Here is a 16,608-nt window from a genome sequence, read left to right as displayed (position 1 = left end):
CAATTCGAGCTAATCATTAAGAAAAGGAACAGTGGTCAATATGACAAGAATCCTAGACTGATCACATAAGAACCAGAAGGGGTAGATTGGTAGTTTTAAGAGGGTTTCTGGACTGACACTTTCCGACATTAATGGCGGAAAGAGAGAGAGAGAGAGAGCTTTTGAAAGGATTGATTTTTAATAAATTATGAGATTGGAATAAATTAATGATAAAAAGACGAGAGAGAGAGAGAGAGAAGAGCGATGCCACCTCTGAGCGGTTTGCCTTCTTCTCCCCTCTCAGCTGCCTCTCTGGCTTTTCCCATCTCCCTGGTAATTTTTTTTTCCCCCCTTCATCTCTATCTCTATCTCTTTCTTTCTTCTTCTGATTAATCCGAGATTGGATTTCGTTATTTTCTCTAAATTTGATTCCTTTTTCTCCTCTCTTGGATCGCATCATCTAAATTTCTCACCTTTTTTTTCTTTTTTTTGTGTGTGTTCTTCTTTTGGCTGGGTTTTCAGGGTGCTGCGGATTGCGATCTCGGTAGCTAGATACTCAGTTTAGGGTTTGCCATCAAATCCTGCTGCTGCTGGGTACAATTTGTTCTTTATCGTTGTTGTTGTTGTCTTTAATGATTGAAGAATTGTTGCTTTCTAAGTTTTAGTTTGAAGATATATAATTAATATGATATGGGAATTTTGCAGGGGGAGGGGATTTGAGGCGGAAAAGAAAATGGGGTTTATGTCCAGACGGTTTTTCCCCGCCTGTGGTAACCTCTGTTTCTTCTGTCCTTCCTTGAGGGCGAGGTCTAGGCATCCCGTTAAACGCTACAAGAAAATGCTCGCTGAAATCTTCCCTCGTAATCAGGTCTCTTCATCTCTTGTTTCAGGGATTCTACTTACCTTTATTGACATGGCATACGGCTACTCTTACAAGCTTCAACATTATTTTCCCATCTTGTGATTTGTCAGGAAGCTGAACCAAATGATAGAAAAATTGGCAAGCTTTGTGAGTATGCGTCAAGGAATCCTTTACGAATCCCAAAGGTTTTTGCATTTTTCCCCTTTTGAGTTTTTTTTTTTTTTTTAAGTTGCTTCTCTCAACTTTATTCTCATGTGTTGCATCTCTTATGACAGATTACAGAGTACCTTGAGCAAAAATGTTACAAAGAATTGCGGAATGGAAATATTGGATCAGTTAAAGTTGTCTTATGCATTTATAAGAAACTGCTTTCTTCATGTAAAGAGCAGATGTAAGTCATAGTTTCTTCGTGATAAACGCGGCTCAGCATTATCTGGTTACTTATAATTTTTGTATATTATCTTTCGCTTTTGTTAAATTACATCTTCAGAAATAATGCTTGAGTTTTCGCTGAAACTATCAACGTTTCTTGTAGGCCTCTATTTTCTTGTAGTTTGTTAAGCATTGTCCGAACTCTTTTGGAGCAAACACGAGAGGAAGAAGTTCAGATCTTGGGTTGCAATACCCTTGTTGACTTTATAAGTTTACAGGTACATTTAGCATTTTCTTGAGCCATCATGGTGCATATCTCTTCGTAAGCTACTTGTCCAGCTATGACTACATATGGTAACACATTTGTTTAAACACAGACTGAGAATTCCCAGATGTTCAACTTAGAAGGTCTAATCCCTAAACTTTGTCAACTTGCTCAAGAATTGGGGGATGATGAAAGATCACTCCAATTACGTTCAGCAGGTATGCAGGCTTTGGCATTCATGGTAATGCTATTCTTTTTCTTTACTTTTGTTTTCTTTGACTGACAGAAAACATGCCCTTTAGATTTACATTCCTTACACAAAACATATCCTAAGATTTATGGATATGTGCAACATGTGACGGGGTATTTTATATTTACTTGAACATGTAATTTTGATCTGAAAACTGTTAACGGACACCCTTGTTGATGAGTTTTTTTGGTTCAAGAAAGCATTTTAAGCATGGTGCTAGTCCTTATTCAGCTAGTCTAGAATTCATTGTCGACCTGTTTAGTTTTACTAGTTAGTTTCACATTAACTGAAATCCTATTTTACCTTTGACCTTCATCCTAGAGCTGCATCTTATGTGGTGCAAAGTCCACACCTGTTTCTACTTGGAGCTTTCGCTACTAATTAATAGTAATTGCTAGGTATCTTTCATTGGTGAGCATTCCCAACTATCAATAGACTTGGATAAGGTGAGTCATCGGACACTTCAACTTCTGCTGGTCATGGTTTATAGATATACTAGTGCTGGTGCGTTGTAGTTAGATTGTGATCCTTTTTTCATCTTGAATTAGATTATTTCTGTGATTCTGGAGAATTATATGGATTTGGAGAAGGGCCAAGAAGACATCAAAGAAGTTGGTCAAATTTCAGAAACGAAGATTCCCAACCTGAGTAAAACGGTTTCCTTCAAACCTAATCCGGTGACTGACTATAAGTTGGAAAACATGTAAAGCTTCTCCGTAAAGATTTATTCACTAGTTTTTACAACCACTGGAAATGCATCATCTATACTATACGTTATTTAATTTATTCATTAAATCCATTCAGGGATATTTCGAAGAGCCCCTCATACTGGTCTATGGTTTGCCTTTGCAATATAGCCAAATTAGCAAAGGAAACTACAACTGTTCGTCGGGTTCTGGAACCGCTTTTGACTGCTTTTGACAGTGGAGATTACTGGAATCCACAGAAGGGAGTTGCCTCTTCTGTTTTATTGTTTCTGCAGTCTCGTCTGGAAGAATCAGGTTAGATGATATATTTAATTTGCTATCTTTCCTGACATTACAGTATATTTCTAGTTTGTCTACGTGGTAACGGACTAAAGAAGTATTTATGCAGGAGAGAATTGTCATGTGTTGGTATCTTCTTTGATCAAGCACTTGGATCATAAAAATGTAATGAAGCAACAAGGTCTTCAAATTAACATGGTTAATGTAGCTACATGCCTTGTGCTACATGCTAAGCAGCAGGCTTCAGGCGCGATGACTGCTGTAATAGCGGACGTGATTAAGCAGTTGCGGAAATGCCTGCAAAATGAAGCTGAATCAGATGTGTCTGCTGATGAAACAAAGCAGAACTCAGACCTCCAGCATGCGTTAGAAAATTGCATGGCAGAGCTCTCTAATAAGGTCAGTTGGATTGGTTTCTGTTCCTTTGAGTTTTGATCTGATCTTACCCGCAAGTATTGCTTGTATCGTCATGTGTATTACATGCCCTAATACACCAGATGTTACAATTTACAAATTTGTCAACAGTCGAACAAGGCCTCAAGTTTACTCGTTCTTCAAATTATACGATTTGCTTGTATGAAAATATTAGACTGTTTAGGAAAATACACACTAGATTAACAGCAGTAGCCTTGTATATTAGGAATCATAACCTCAGTCCTAATTAAATCTTTTCTCACCTAGTCAAGGTGTTAGTAGATAGCCAGTGATTATGAGTTCCATGTTCAGCTGTCAGTATCCATTATGGTGTCATTGCATTTGAAATTAACGGACTTCTTGTTATAGTGTCAAAACCTATATGATATTGTAGTGTGCCAAGAGCCTAAGTCTAATTCAACACCCCATACTGTATATTACATTATACTTTCGAAACCATGCAGCTTCTACTTATCTTATGTAATATATTTTATATTCTTTCAGTTTATGGTTTTGGTCTACCTTGACTCCTACAACTCCTTGTGGGTACCTAGTGCAATTTGTGTAATATTGTTGTTTTCCCTCCCGTCTGCATGTTTATACAAACCCCATATATTTGTTAAATTTTTTTGTTTTGCTTTTAAGGTTGGGGATGCCGGTCCCATTCTTGATATGTTGGCAGTGGTTCTTGAGACGATATCCACTAATGTCGTCCTTTCTAGAACCACAGCATCAGCCATTCTCAGAGCTGCAAATATAGTATCCGTGGTCCCAAATGTTTCTTACCACAAGAAAGTAATTGAATCTTTTACTGCAACTTTAGTTTTGTATTTGACTATCGGTAGTTATTCTGTTCTAACAAATTTACTTGGCCTGTCCCAGGTATTTCCGGATGCCTTGTTTCACCAACTGCTCCTTGCGATGTCCCATGCAGATTGTAAGACTAGATTCGAGGCACACAATATTTTCTCCGTTGTGCTTCTTCGAAATCTTCGTTTGCCTTGGTCAGATCCACAAAAGGAAACCTCAGAAGTTGTTCCTGGCATATTGTCAGTTGATGGAACCTGTACTGTAAGGAACCAGAATATTAGTTTACAGGAGGAAGAGAAAGAAAAAGTTGAGAACTCCTTAAATGGTGAACTGCGTAAAGATGTAAACCACACCAGTCAACAGTTAAGTTGTCAGTCTTTGGATAACTTAACGGATGTAGAAGATGGTATAAAGGTATTAGTTTTCTAAACCTACGTTTCTTTGCGCTCCCTCCCACCCTCCAGTTATAATAATTGTTACTTTCTTATCGATTTGAATGTATTTACTAAGCTGACTATAGTGAGATTTCATGCTGTTACAGTCATTATGTTCGCTGCGACTGAGTAGTCACCAAGTGAACATGCTTCTTTCATCCATATGGATCCAAGCAACTTCTACCGAGAATGCCCCTGAAAATTTTGAAGCCATGGCCAGCACGTATCAAATCACCTTACTGTTTTCATTGGCAAAGGTTAGTCGATGCATCTTATGTTCAGCAAAAAAGGACCATAAATCGTGTTTACAGCGTACTCTAGCTTTAATGTAATGTATTTTAAAGCTCTAGGTATACCATCATACCAAAGGGTGATGGAATGCTGGTATTCTTTCATACTTATGATAATGTAATGTATTTCAAAGTTCTAGATACCTCTGGACATCTTGAGTTTTTCAGATTCAACACTCTATTTTTGAAACTAGATTTAATGGGAGGGTGTTCTGATTTTGTGAATTTTGCTATGATATTGTCGTTGCAAAGCAGAGATCAAATCACATGGCTCTGGTGCGGTGTTTTCAGCTGGCATTCTCTCTTCGAAATCTCTCATTGAATCAAGATGGTAAGTTAAAGACTGTGGTTAATGCTTTTCCCGTCCATTAAGAAAATTATCTACTTTGTTCGCTAGGATATTACATAGTTCCATTATAGTATGCCATGCCATTTTTGTTGATTTGCGATGTGATTTTGATAATGGGGAATATTATAATACATAGTCTCTCGCCTTCATATTGTGAACCTATAAAGATAGGATAATGAGGCGATATCTTTACAGATTGGCTTGTGCTAGAACGTTCATGTTCAGTAAAAGTACCTTAAGTTCTGAAACGCCAATGAGGCGACATCTTTTCATTGTAAATGCAAAAGGAGTAACTCAATTTTCCTGAACTGCCCATTCTGTTGAGGTTATTTCTGACATAGATTTCTGGTATAATTTTGAAGGTGGTATGCAGCTTTCTCGTAGAAGATCTATATTTACATTTGCATCATATATGCTCATTTTTGGTGCCAAGATTTCCAATATTCTGGAGATAGTTCCAATCGTCAAAGAATCTTTAACTACCCAAATGGTGAGCTTTGTGTAAAATTGCATCCGTTTGTTTCCTCTTATCTAAATCTCTTGTTTTTAATTTGTATGTGCAATTCGTCATGACCTAAATAGGTTGATCCTTATCTTGTGATGGAAGAAGATATCAGACTGCGTGCGGTATGTTCTGGATTTCCACAAGAAGAAGCATATGGATCTGACAAAGATGATAGTGCTGCTCTCAATGCTTCAGTGATAGTCGCAGATGATAGACGTCTGAAGGAAATCGTGATTACTCATTTTACATCGAAATTTCAGACATTATCAGAGGTACTTATCTAGTTTAAAATTATTAAATGATGTAATTCAAGATGGGTCTGTTATTTAGAACAGAGAGAGTTTTTGACCTTATATCCAACACATCAGATGAAGCTGTCCTAAACAGAAGAATAACTATGAGTTTAGCTCCTGGTCTTTTATCAGTCAAAATATTAGCCTGTTTCAGTATGTGGTGGGTATATGTAGGCATAGTCAAACAAAATAAAGTAGGATAAACCGCTGGATCATTACATGCTATAACTTCACTCGTTAGTTCTGATTTCCTTTTTTATGTTTAATGCTCTTAGGAGGAGCAATCAATTTTGAGAAAGGAAATTCAGTCAGAGTTTTGCCGAGATGATGCACATCCGCTTGGTGGACAATTGTTCACGGATACACCAGGACCTAGTTCTCCTCTTAATCAAATAGAACTTCCAGCTTTTGAAGAGGTACAATGCTTTTAAGAGAAACTTGCTTTAGGAATCATTCTCATTGCATTTTGATGGATCTTTCAGGTTGAGCTTTCAGAAATAGCCGCATTTGAAGGAATTTCCCCGGGGGCTAGTGGGAGTCAGTCTGGCCACAGAACATCATTGTCCGCAAACACTAACCCAGTAGATGTTCTGAGTGTCAACGAGTTGTTAGAATCGGTAATAGTTGCACTCAGTATATAGTAATAGTTTTTATTGGTCTCCGCCATGTCCTCCTTTTTAATGTAAATTTTTTCATTCATGATGTTTAGGTATCAGAAACTGCTCGGCAAGTTGCAAGTCTCCCTGTTTCCTCCATTCCTGTACCTTATGACCAAATGATGAATCAGTGCGAAGCTCTTGTGACGGGTAAGCAGCAAAAGATGTCTGTGCTTCGAAGTTTCAAACCCGAAGCAACCAAAGCTATAGCTTTCTCAGAAGACGAAGAAAAGGAGGAACAATTTCTTCTCAAGGAGGTGAGACTTTGTTCGCTGTTTATATTGACATTAAGTGTCATCCCATCAACGTCAAATATCAGTTTGGTGTTCATTTTTTTTTTGGTTTTGTCGTGTGTTGCAGACAGAAGAAGCTGGTGAAGATGATCAGAAGGCAATGATTGTGGCTGATGTTCAACCTCAAGACCAGCTTGGATTCTTCTCACAGGAAGTTCCACAAAATTCTTTTCGGTTACCGCCTTCCAGCCCTTACGATAAGTTCTTGAAAGCAGCTGGGTGTTGAACCCGGTACATTCTTTAAATCTTGCATATATATATAGACACACACACAGCATAATATATATATATATATTATCACGTGTAAAATCTGCTGCTTGGTATATTCTTAGTCAACCCTTGGCTGTTTCTGGAAGCAACTATGATTGATTCATTCCATTTATCCAATGTGAAAAGATGTAATAGTAATACTCATCAAGGAAGCAATTGTTTAAATCTGATCGACCTGTTGTTGAAGAGCAGAAGCAGCAAAGAGTCGTGCAGAAACTCGAATTGTCTTTTTGTTTTATTTTTGGGTGAATGATCAATTGATTTTGAAGTGTTGTTGATTGTTTCATATGTCTGTGAGCTGCGTGTGTTTTGTTCTATGTGGTCTTCTGGTGGTTTTAGACTGGGTTCAGGTTCATTGGTCAGTCAAATGTGTGTGTGCCTGGGTTTTGCTCTGAGAATGTCAAACTTGGACGGATTGTTGATGCCTTTATGTGATAATGGAATAAAATGAGTTGCAAAGTAGTTTTTTTATGGTGAATAATAATTTAGTTGGTCTTTGAGCAGCTTGCATTTCAAGAGGGGGCACACACAGGACTGAAGGAAAAAAACAAAGTAGATAATTCCAAAAGACTCTTGTACAAACATGCTTTAATTATTAAAAAAACAAAGTACATGCTGCTTCTTTTGTTCTGCTGGAGTGCTCCTGGTGCCCAATAAACACAGCCAGGTTACGTAATTCGAAACGAAATCCAAACGTCATATATAGCCGTTATAGGGTTCTTCAAAGTTTCGACTTTCTTACGTCTCAGAAGTAAAAAAAAATCAAACTGAACAGTCCTATCAATGGATCAATCAAACCAAATAAATACAGCAAAGCAATTACTGAGCTAAGAATGAAACTCCCCATCATACCCTCGAAAGAGAGACACAGACACAGTACATACCTACAACAGAGTGAAGCCCATATTACACTAATAATATTGGCGCCTTTCCAAATTTTCACTATTAACAAAAAAAATAATAAAAATAAAAAAAATGACACGAACTTTAGATGATCCATCTTCTTGGGTCTTCTTCTTCTTACTAGAGAGAGAGAAGAGAGCTGACACATTTCTAAATTTTCCAACTCATCTCTTCTTCTCTCATTACCAAAAACGGTAATCTCAGAACAAAATCTAGGGTTTTCCATTCCCGGTAAAGATCCACACTTTACACTTCCATTACTAAAAAAATCTCAACTGTTTTTTTGTTTTGTGCTTCTTCTCCTTCTTTGCTCATTGAATCTATTCTCAGGGCGTCTTCTTCCTCTGAAATTTCGTCTTTTCGCTTCAATGGAGGAGGTGGATTGCAATTTACCAGTCACGAAGACCACTTCGGAACCCTCAGATGCTTGTACCACAGATGACGCCATTCGAGCTTTACTCGTTTACTTAGTCGACCCTTTGCTTCCATTCAAATCATTTGATGTCCCTTCCAAGCCCCTCCGCGAATCTGTCGCCAAGCAGGTCATTTCTTAAACTTACCTCAAGTCTCTCTCTAATTAGGTTTTCTCGATTTATGTAGCTCTAATTAAGACATCAATGCCTTCTCTGTTTTGCGTTGTTTGATTCAGGTTCATGCTGTTGTGTTGCTCTTCAATTATTACCACAGGAGAGACAACCCTCATCTTGAATGTTTGTCTTTTGAGTCGTTCAGTAGCTTAGCTACGGATCTGAGACCTGCTCTGCTGCTGCATTTGAAGGAGGATTCTTCTGGGAGAGATGGTGATTCAGACCATACCGTTTTGCTGGAGAAGGTTGTTAAAGATGCGTGTAGTTTATCCATGAGCTTAGATGCGTCTTCAGATCTTCTTGTCTTGAACAAGTTCCCTATAAGGACAGTTGCGGTTCTGCTAGTTGACTCTGAGAAGAAGAACTGTTATCTTAAACACAGCTTCATCACACAAGGTGTGTGGTCACTACTTGAAAACCCCATTGAGAAAGACAAAACTGCTATAGCAAATCAGAAACAAGAGGTCGTCTTTCAAAAAGTTGCATTTGCTGCTGTTAAGGAGGCCACAGGTTTGTTTGAAAGACTGATCATTTGGGGTTCTATATATGTAAATAGCATTCTTTTCTGTATGTTAGTTACTCAAAAATTTTGAATCTTGTTCAGGTGTTAATCACAAGGACATTGTGATATTGGAGAGGCATTTGGTATGCTCCTTGAGTGAAGAGAAGACTGCAATCCGCTTTTACATAATGAAGTGCACTTCACAAGACAAGTTTTCTGGAGAAAATCCCGTCGAAGAAATGCTTACTTGGTAAGTTGATTTTGGTATGAAAAGGAAATGCCCTAAGCTGCAATAGTTATGACAACTTAAAGGACCTTATATTCAACTAAAGATTGACTCACAAATGTTGGCAAGATGGTCTTTCAGATGTTATACTTGAACTCACTTTACTTCACATTAGTTGCATGATTGGATAGTTTCTACTTTCTGTAATTTTAACGAAGTATTGATATTTCCTAATCAGCCTCTTTTGCTCTTCTCTATGTAAATACTAAATAGTATGCAGGGTCCTTTATTTGAGAAGAGCTTCTCCGAGTGGTCTACAAATTCCAGAGTGGAATACTTTCATGTTCTCCCATATGCCAGCCTCATACAAGATTGGTTTTCCAGGTTTAGTTGAATCCCTAAGTTGGAATACTTTCATGTTCTTCCTAAGTTGTTATTCCTTAACATTACTTTTGAGTTAGTTTGGTACATTTTCTTGTATAGGGGATAGCAATATAAGTTGATTCTGTTTTTTTCAGGCGAGGAGATACTGAATCTTTGATAGAGAAAGAATCAGAAGCTGTATGTGATGACAGAGAAAGCAATGGCAACGAAGATGCAACCAATGAGTTGGAACTTTCTGACATTTTTGGAAGAGGAGGAAATGCTGCTTCTAGAAGGCGTAATGAAATTAAAGTATGCAGTGGTAATGATACTTGTATGGTTGTGTTAAGGAAAAATAGTAGTACGAAGCAACTAAGTAATTTAAATTGCAGGCCAAAAAAGTTGCCGCTCTACTTAGCAATCCTAGAGCTAGAAGGAAAGCTACTCCGGGGATACATAATCGATACTTTAAAGGAAGTATGAAATCTAATGTCCATTTGGAGAATGTAGATAATGAAACGAGCCCTTGTAAAGATGGGTACTCGAATGGAGGGAAAGGTGGTTTGGAGGTAGAGTCTGAATTCTACTACACTAGCAACTAATTATTCTCAGTTCCATCTTCAAGTATCCTTTATCACCCTTTTGTAAATGCAGGTTGCATCTGATCCAAATGATCACAAAGAAAGAGGTATCCAGAGGAAGAAAGCTGTTACTGACAGACTTAATAGCATTTTTAAGCTTAATGTAGCTCCTGTTTCTGCTCATAACTCTAACCAAAACCTTGAGGAGCTACAGACGTCTCTTCTTTCTAGAGCTACATCACTATCCGAAACTGCATTGAAAGTTCTTCTTTGCAAACGAGATAAACTGGTAATAGCTGTAGAATTTGATCATAGATACACAATACAGCAAAAAATACTGATTGGCAATAGCATATATCCTTATTTTTTCACTAAGAGCTGCTCTCTTTTTCTCTGGCTGCAGACTCGTCAACAGCGGTACGTAGAAGACGAGATTGCTAAATGCGATAAACGCATCCAGAACATCAAAGGTATGTATATACTAATATACTTGTATATTTCCTTTCTGCCACAGCTTTTGTTTTTATATGAACCTGAGTGTTTCTCGTGGGTGTTATTAGGTGATTGGGAGCTGCAATTAGAAACAATACTCGAGTGCTGTAACGAGACATACCCAAGCCGCACCCTTCAAGAATCTTCTGATAAGTCAGCATGCCAAAGCAACAAGAGGCTGAAGCTCTGTGAATCTCTTCCTACTACTAAAAGTCTGTGTCAGGTTAGTTTATGGTAACTTTGATCATTTCACGTTCGAAGAAATATGATTCATTGCCCCTTAACTATTGCAGAGACTCGATGATATCTGTCTCATGAATAACTGGGTACTACCAAACTATCGTGTGTCTCCATCAGATGGTAAAGTTTTGAGATCATATGCCAAGTTTGTAGTTTATCTCCTTTACTCACTCAAAATATTCATGTTGATCTTGTTGCTTTGTTCAAAAAGGTGGCTATGAAGCTGAAGTAAGAATTAAGGGGAATCATGTCGCATATACAGTACATGGAGAGGAAAAGTCTGATGCTGAAGAAGCTAGGGAATCTGCGGCAGCTTGCTTGCTAACTAAGTTACAAAACACAACAGCCAACTTGTCGTGACTGAGTGAGATCCAAGAGCAACTCAGAACCCAAACTAACTTCCATCATGAGTAGAAAAGTCTGTAGAAAACAGTTGCAAGATGCCAAGATTGACCCCATTCTACTGTTCATACTTCTAGATATATTTCAAGATACAAAAGGTATTAACTGATGCAATAACTTGCGTAGACCGAGCACCAAAGCCAGAGTTACTTTATAAATTTTCATCAGTTCAACTTTGTAATCAGAATTCCTTTTCACTATCAAACAATCCAAGAAACTGAACATAAGCGTACTCATGTCAAAGTGTTCATCCAATCATAGTAGAGAATCAAAAACAGTAAACTTACTAATAGAGGAAAGGTACAAGATCTGTCAAATCGTAGAAAACCCCTAACTTTGATAATTGAACCTCCAAGAAGTTAACTTGACTCAAACAACCTATAGAATCGCCTCAACTTGGATGGCTGTACAAAAGTAGATCGAACTCTACGAAGATTAGCAGAAACAGAGAGCATTGGAAGAGGTACTCTGTCTCACTGTGAGGGAGGAACAAGAGCAAAACAGAGGATTCCACGGCATCTGAAAGACCAAAGACTGATGTAGTCGCCATGTTTCAACCCATTAGCCTTAACGACGTCGTCCCATCCACAAACCAAACTGTAATCCCAGCTCCCGTTCTTCAGATCAAATTTCTTCAAAACCACACCCCAAAGTTTAGTCCTTTGATCCACCAGAAGCGCTCCCACTCCGATCTTCTCATCTTTGTTGATGTCTTCTTCTATGATCCTCGATTCTACATGCGTCAAGAAGTCGTTTCTGGTTAAAAGGTTGAATGGTATCGAGAGACAGCTCTCCTTTGGGTTGACGTCAGCCACGATCAGAGTCTTCTCACAGATGAGTTTGGGCTCTTCTCCGTTCATGTCTCTCATCACCTGAATAAGCCACCTTGGAGTTCTTGAAAAAAGAGTAACCTTACTACTACGACTCCTCTGAGACATCGCATGGCTCATGGAGCTTGTGGGATTAGTTAGGCACGAAGATGGAGACGATTGGACTAAGCGTGAAGAAGAAGCAGAAGCCCCATTAAGGTTTTCAAAGTTTGGTTGTGAGTATCTTAGCGCAGACCTTATCTTTCTTGGGACATGATTGAAGAAGCTCTTCTTCTTGCTCTCTTCATCTTCTTCCTCAGAGACAATCTTGGCCTTTCCTTTTCTTTCGCGTTGTTCTTCATCATACACCATAGCCGCTGCATCCGCCAGTACATAAAGGTTCGCAAACATCTTCTTTGCCTCAGCCGCGTCGTTTGTAGTCATTGTGATCGGAACCCAAACTTGAGTTCAGAGAGCGAGAAGCGGGAGGAAGAGATTATTAGAGAGAGAGAGAGAATGAGAATATAAGTGAAATGAAAAGTAATGAAATAATCGTTGATTAATCACTGACTATAAATAGTGTGTGTATTAAGCATGAAATAAACAGTGTAACTTGGGAATTTTAAATGCAGGCTACAAATATATATATATATATATATATATATATATATCTAGGAAGAATGTATCAAAACATTTTGTTGAACCACTTTGAGATACATTCATACATCATTATACAAGAAACCAAAGTATATTTATGGATGCAGTGACTAAAGCAGACCACGCACCAAAACCAGATTCATACTTAGTCTATAGATCAGAAACAACTTAGTTATCAATATTTATTATTGGATTCCTTTATTATTTTGTTGTGTTTTGTTCATAATTATGTCTCCTCATTAAGAAGCTATTTTAACTTATTTGGAAAGAAAGACTTGTTTTCTTAATTGGAGAAAGATTTAGGGTTTACTATATTTTCCAGTAGCCTCCCATCAATATTCAGATTAGATCAAGGGTACTATCAGACGATCACGTAATGCGTTGGAACAAAGGTCTTCTGCATTCTGTTTTAACATGAGTAAAAAATTTGTTAGGCTATAGAAACAACCCCTCTCGTTTAATTTGATTGATCAAACAGAATGTGCCAACATACTAAGACCATCCATGAGTTACGTGAAACCTCGTTTTCAAAATCATACAATCTCTCATATGAACAGAGTATGGTGACCACCATTGAACGAACGAGAAGCTACAAACGACTTAATTTGTGTTTCAGTGAGCCAACAACATCCAAACTTCCTACCAAAAACCCTAAACAAAACCCTAATAGTCCCCCAAAAAACCCTCTTTTTTACTTATTTACAGAATCAACAACAGAGCTAGTCGGAGGAACAAGTGCAAAACAGAGGATTTCACCGGACCTGAAAGACCAAAGACTGATTTTGTCGCCTTGTTTCAATCCATTAGTCTCAACGACGTTGCTCCATTCACCACGCAACACAAAACTCCAGTAGCTGCTCCCTGGACTAGTCGTCATAAACCATTGTTTGAAACCCACGTTCCACTTTTTCGTTCGTTGATCCACAAGAAACGCTCCCACACACATATTCCCTTCGTTAGTGATGTCGTCGTCATCAATCATTCTGGCCTCGTCAAGCGTCAAGAAATCGTTTTGGATTACGTTATTGATAGGGATTGAGAGACGGTTTTGGCGTGGATCAACGTCGTTCAAGTCCAGAGTCTTCTCTATGATTAGTTTCGGATCATGAGTTCCTTCCATGCGACTCATCACCTGAACAAGCCATTCCGGCGGTGTGTTCTTTAGCGTTTGCGGAGGGACGTATTCGTAAGTAATCCTTCTTCTTCTGGGGACGTTACTCAAGATTCTCATCAATATCACGTCTTTATCTTCTGGGACAGTAGTCTTGGGGACAGAAGCAACGTGATGCTCTGTTACTGTTGTATCCTTGCGAAGGCATGCGTGACAAGTTCTTTTTCTTCTGGGGACGTGATCAAAGATTCGATTCAATCTATTTTCTCTTACTTGTGCGACAGTCTTGGGGTTTTTTTGTTTATCCGCCTGTAAATGCAGAGGCAAACTCATCTTCTCCTTCTAGGCAGGGTGAGAAGTAGCTTTAGCGTAGAGAAGAGGAGCACAAGAGTTGCAATATCTAAAATAAACGATTTGAGAGGGAGAGAGAGAGAGAGAGTAGTTGAGAAAATGGTGAGAAGAAACACTATCTTGCCGTCACTAAAATATCGTTCATCTTTTGTTTCTTTTATGGCTCTTAAGCCTGTTTTTAGATTCAAAGGTGCAAGTTCGACTTTACAAGAGGATCCTACAGATAAACTACTTTTCAGTCAAAGAAAAATCCGGATCTTAAAAAAAAAAAACAAGAAAAAACAAAAAAAAAAAATTTCTTCTTTCATTCCTTTTTTTCTTTTTTTTTTGGGGAAAATCTAACCTATCGACCGATCAGAGAAAGTTTAAGCCTCAGAAATTCGCCTCATGCTGAGCGAATTCCGACAAAAATCTCAAAATTGAATGCTTAGGGTTGTTGTCATCATCACGAAGCCCTTTGTCCAAAGTCTCAAGAACACCCTTCATGATTCGGGTGTAAAGCCTCTCCATCTGCGGAATGTTGTACTTGTCAGTGCGCTCCATGAGTAGTACCTTTACGATTTCTATTCGCTTTGATATTTCTTCATCCGGCTTAGCAGAATCGCGGGAACAATCACCACTTACTTCTTCCCCAGGACCCTCCTCTTTTCTTGGCTGCTCGCTTTGGTCTTCTTTATCACCATCTGCTGAAGGAGCTGATGAATTTGAGTTGGTCGCTTCCTGACATGGCATTTCTTGGTCTGAATCTTGGTGTTGTACTCTGTCTGCAGCTGAATCTGTTCATCACAAAGTAAACACACACCACGAGCATTGAGAAGTCTCATTACATTACCAAGAGTTTTTCTACATCTACGAATCCGAGATCACAGAAAGTCGAAAGTTTCAGGGAAAGCAAACCATGGACACTTCACACATAAAACAAGAACCAAATCAGTGATTGCAGTAGCATTACCTGTACAGACAGTATCCACGGTTTTCTTGGGCTTTTTAAGACCTTCATAATCTCGATCTAAATTAATCTCTGGCTGCACATTTCGAAGTCGGGCACTGGTTCTAGTAACAGTTCCCATCTGCACAACAGGAGCTAAACCAAGGATCGATCCACCCAAATCATCTGGTATCTGTGAAGGACCACCTTCAGCGGAAATCTTATCACAATATGTTAGCAGTGCTGGGTCCATCTGTGACAGCATCCCATGCACCTGAAACATAATGATAACTATGGCTTCAGAGAACAGCTTTTGGAGGATGATAGACTTGCAGCAATTTTTATGGAAAGTTATATATGCAGTCTAAGAGACTTGCAAACATACTACATCTCGAAGCTCATTGGCTCGACTGACAATTCTTGCTCCAGCATAATCATCTCCATTGTAAGCCTGGATAATATAACCAAAAAAGTTAAGTCAGCCACCATCAAAACATACTTCATAAGAGTCTAATTCCTTAGCATAAATTTAGAAACAACATTCTGTTTGAGAAAACAGCTATATTCCCTCAAATATATCAAATGAAATGGATAATAAGGACAATGTCGACACCACTCAACTCTAATCCAACACCAATAGGTGGGACTCTCTATCCATAACTTTGCTAATGCAGTGACCATATTTTATGAATTACAAAGGTTCTATCACCATGGAAAAGAGATATGTTGTAAAATAGGCGTGCACCTTGGCATTTCTCACAATGAGATCAACATCTTGCAAGAACGGTGAACATGTTAGATACTGCCCAGAATCGACACGCTGCAGCAGAGTAGCCGTATCCATTGGATTTTGAATTATTGAGCGGTAGTTCGGAGCATCCTCGTCAGTAACTGGGAAGTGAAATGCATTGAATCTTTTATCATATAGTATCCTGCACAGATAACAAGAGACAATTTAAACACGCTAATCTAGAAAACCCAAGATAACTCTCAACATTATAGACTGGGCAAGGCTACCAGATACATTTTGAGAGCTAAAATTTAGTACTGTTATATCAGAAACTGTTCATCACTAGACGTCCAGTTGGCAAAAAGTAAAAGGCCTTCTTAATCTAATTATAAAGACAATAATAAAGCTTCAATATGAACTGCAAGGCTTGTGCCTTCAGTTACCAACATATCATGTGCGCATACACATTTACCTATTGCAAACATCTCTGAGACACATACGCAATCGTCGAAGGGCATGCTGCTCAGCTTCCACTTTGGCTTTTATTTCTGCGGGTTTTGGACCAGTAGGTTCTTTTGGAACCTTGGGAAGTTCTGGGAGGGATTGTCGTCCATCAGATTTGCCGTTTAAGCCTGAAATGACTGAGAGAGCAGCTTCAATCAAACGGTCAAAGAACAAAGACCTGTCTTCGCTTGATG

General features: G+C 38.5%; 5 protein-coding genes across 5 annotated transcripts in view; 2 read left to right on the top strand and 3 right to left on the bottom strand.

The window, feature by feature from the left end:
* Positions 76-7,490, top strand: LOC109124630. The gene is made up of 21 exons (XM_010487255.2): positions 76-312; positions 502-573; positions 685-847; positions 952-1,026; positions 1,117-1,232; positions 1,377-1,491; positions 1,591-1,719; positions 2,127-2,174; positions 2,277-2,431; positions 2,533-2,729; positions 2,824-3,113; positions 3,774-3,923; positions 4,011-4,352; positions 4,480-4,629; positions 4,918-4,993; positions 5,374-5,501; positions 5,594-5,788; positions 6,085-6,225; positions 6,292-6,426; positions 6,519-6,722; positions 6,826-7,490. The coding sequence occupies exons 3-21, from the start codon at positions 713-715 to the stop codon at positions 6,982-6,984; spliced, it is 2,940 nt and encodes a 979-aa protein (XP_010485557.1). The 5' UTR covers positions 76-312; positions 502-573; positions 685-712; the 3' UTR covers positions 6,985-7,490.
* Positions 8,077-11,543, top strand: LOC104763842. Its single transcript, XM_010487231.2, has 12 exons — positions 8,077-8,162; positions 8,262-8,473; positions 8,581-9,028; positions 9,123-9,270; positions 9,520-9,630; positions 9,765-9,921; positions 10,002-10,178; positions 10,264-10,479; positions 10,594-10,660; positions 10,751-10,905; positions 10,976-11,042; positions 11,134-11,543. Exons 2-12 carry the CDS (start codon positions 8,300-8,302, stop codon positions 11,280-11,282), a joined length of 1,869 nt encoding a protein of 622 aa, XP_010485533.1. The 5' UTR covers positions 8,077-8,162; positions 8,262-8,299; the 3' UTR covers positions 11,283-11,543.
* LOC104778581 (B3 domain-containing protein At1g05930-like) lies at positions 11,798-12,577 on the bottom strand. The gene has a single exon (XM_010503033.1). The coding sequence runs from the start codon at positions 12,575-12,577 to the stop codon at positions 11,798-11,800; it is 780 nt and encodes a 259-aa protein (XP_010501335.1).
* LOC104778580 (B3 domain-containing protein At1g05920-like) lies at positions 13,482-14,234 on the bottom strand. The gene has a single exon (XM_010503032.1). It carries the CDS (start codon positions 14,232-14,234, stop codon positions 13,482-13,484), a length of 753 nt encoding a protein of 250 aa, XP_010501334.1.
* The window catches only part of LOC104763831 (ATPase family AAA domain-containing protein At1g05910-like), a 7,794-nt gene continuing 5,564 nt past the window's right edge, over positions 14,379-16,608 (bottom strand). The window contains exons 2-6 of the mRNA XM_010487219.2: positions 16,383-16,592; positions 15,926-16,112; positions 15,566-15,631; positions 15,205-15,454; positions 14,379-15,028 (exon numbers count right to left, since the gene is read on the bottom strand). Coding sequence (XP_010485521.1) covers positions 14,625-15,028; positions 15,205-15,454; positions 15,566-15,631; positions 15,926-16,112; positions 16,383-16,408 — 933 coding nt within the window. The 5' untranslated portion in view covers positions 16,409-16,592 and the 3' untranslated portion in view covers positions 14,379-14,624. The remainder of the gene's footprint in view (positions 15,029-15,204; positions 15,455-15,565; positions 15,632-15,925; positions 16,113-16,382; positions 16,593-16,608) is intronic.

The sequence above is a fragment of the Camelina sativa genome, chromosome 3, assembly GCF_000633955.1.
Source record: "Camelina sativa cultivar DH55 chromosome 3, Cs, whole genome shotgun sequence".
NCBI classification, from domain to species: Eukaryota; Viridiplantae; Streptophyta; class Magnoliopsida; order Brassicales; family Brassicaceae; genus Camelina; species Camelina sativa.
This window is presented reverse-complemented; position numbering and strand designations above follow the sequence as displayed.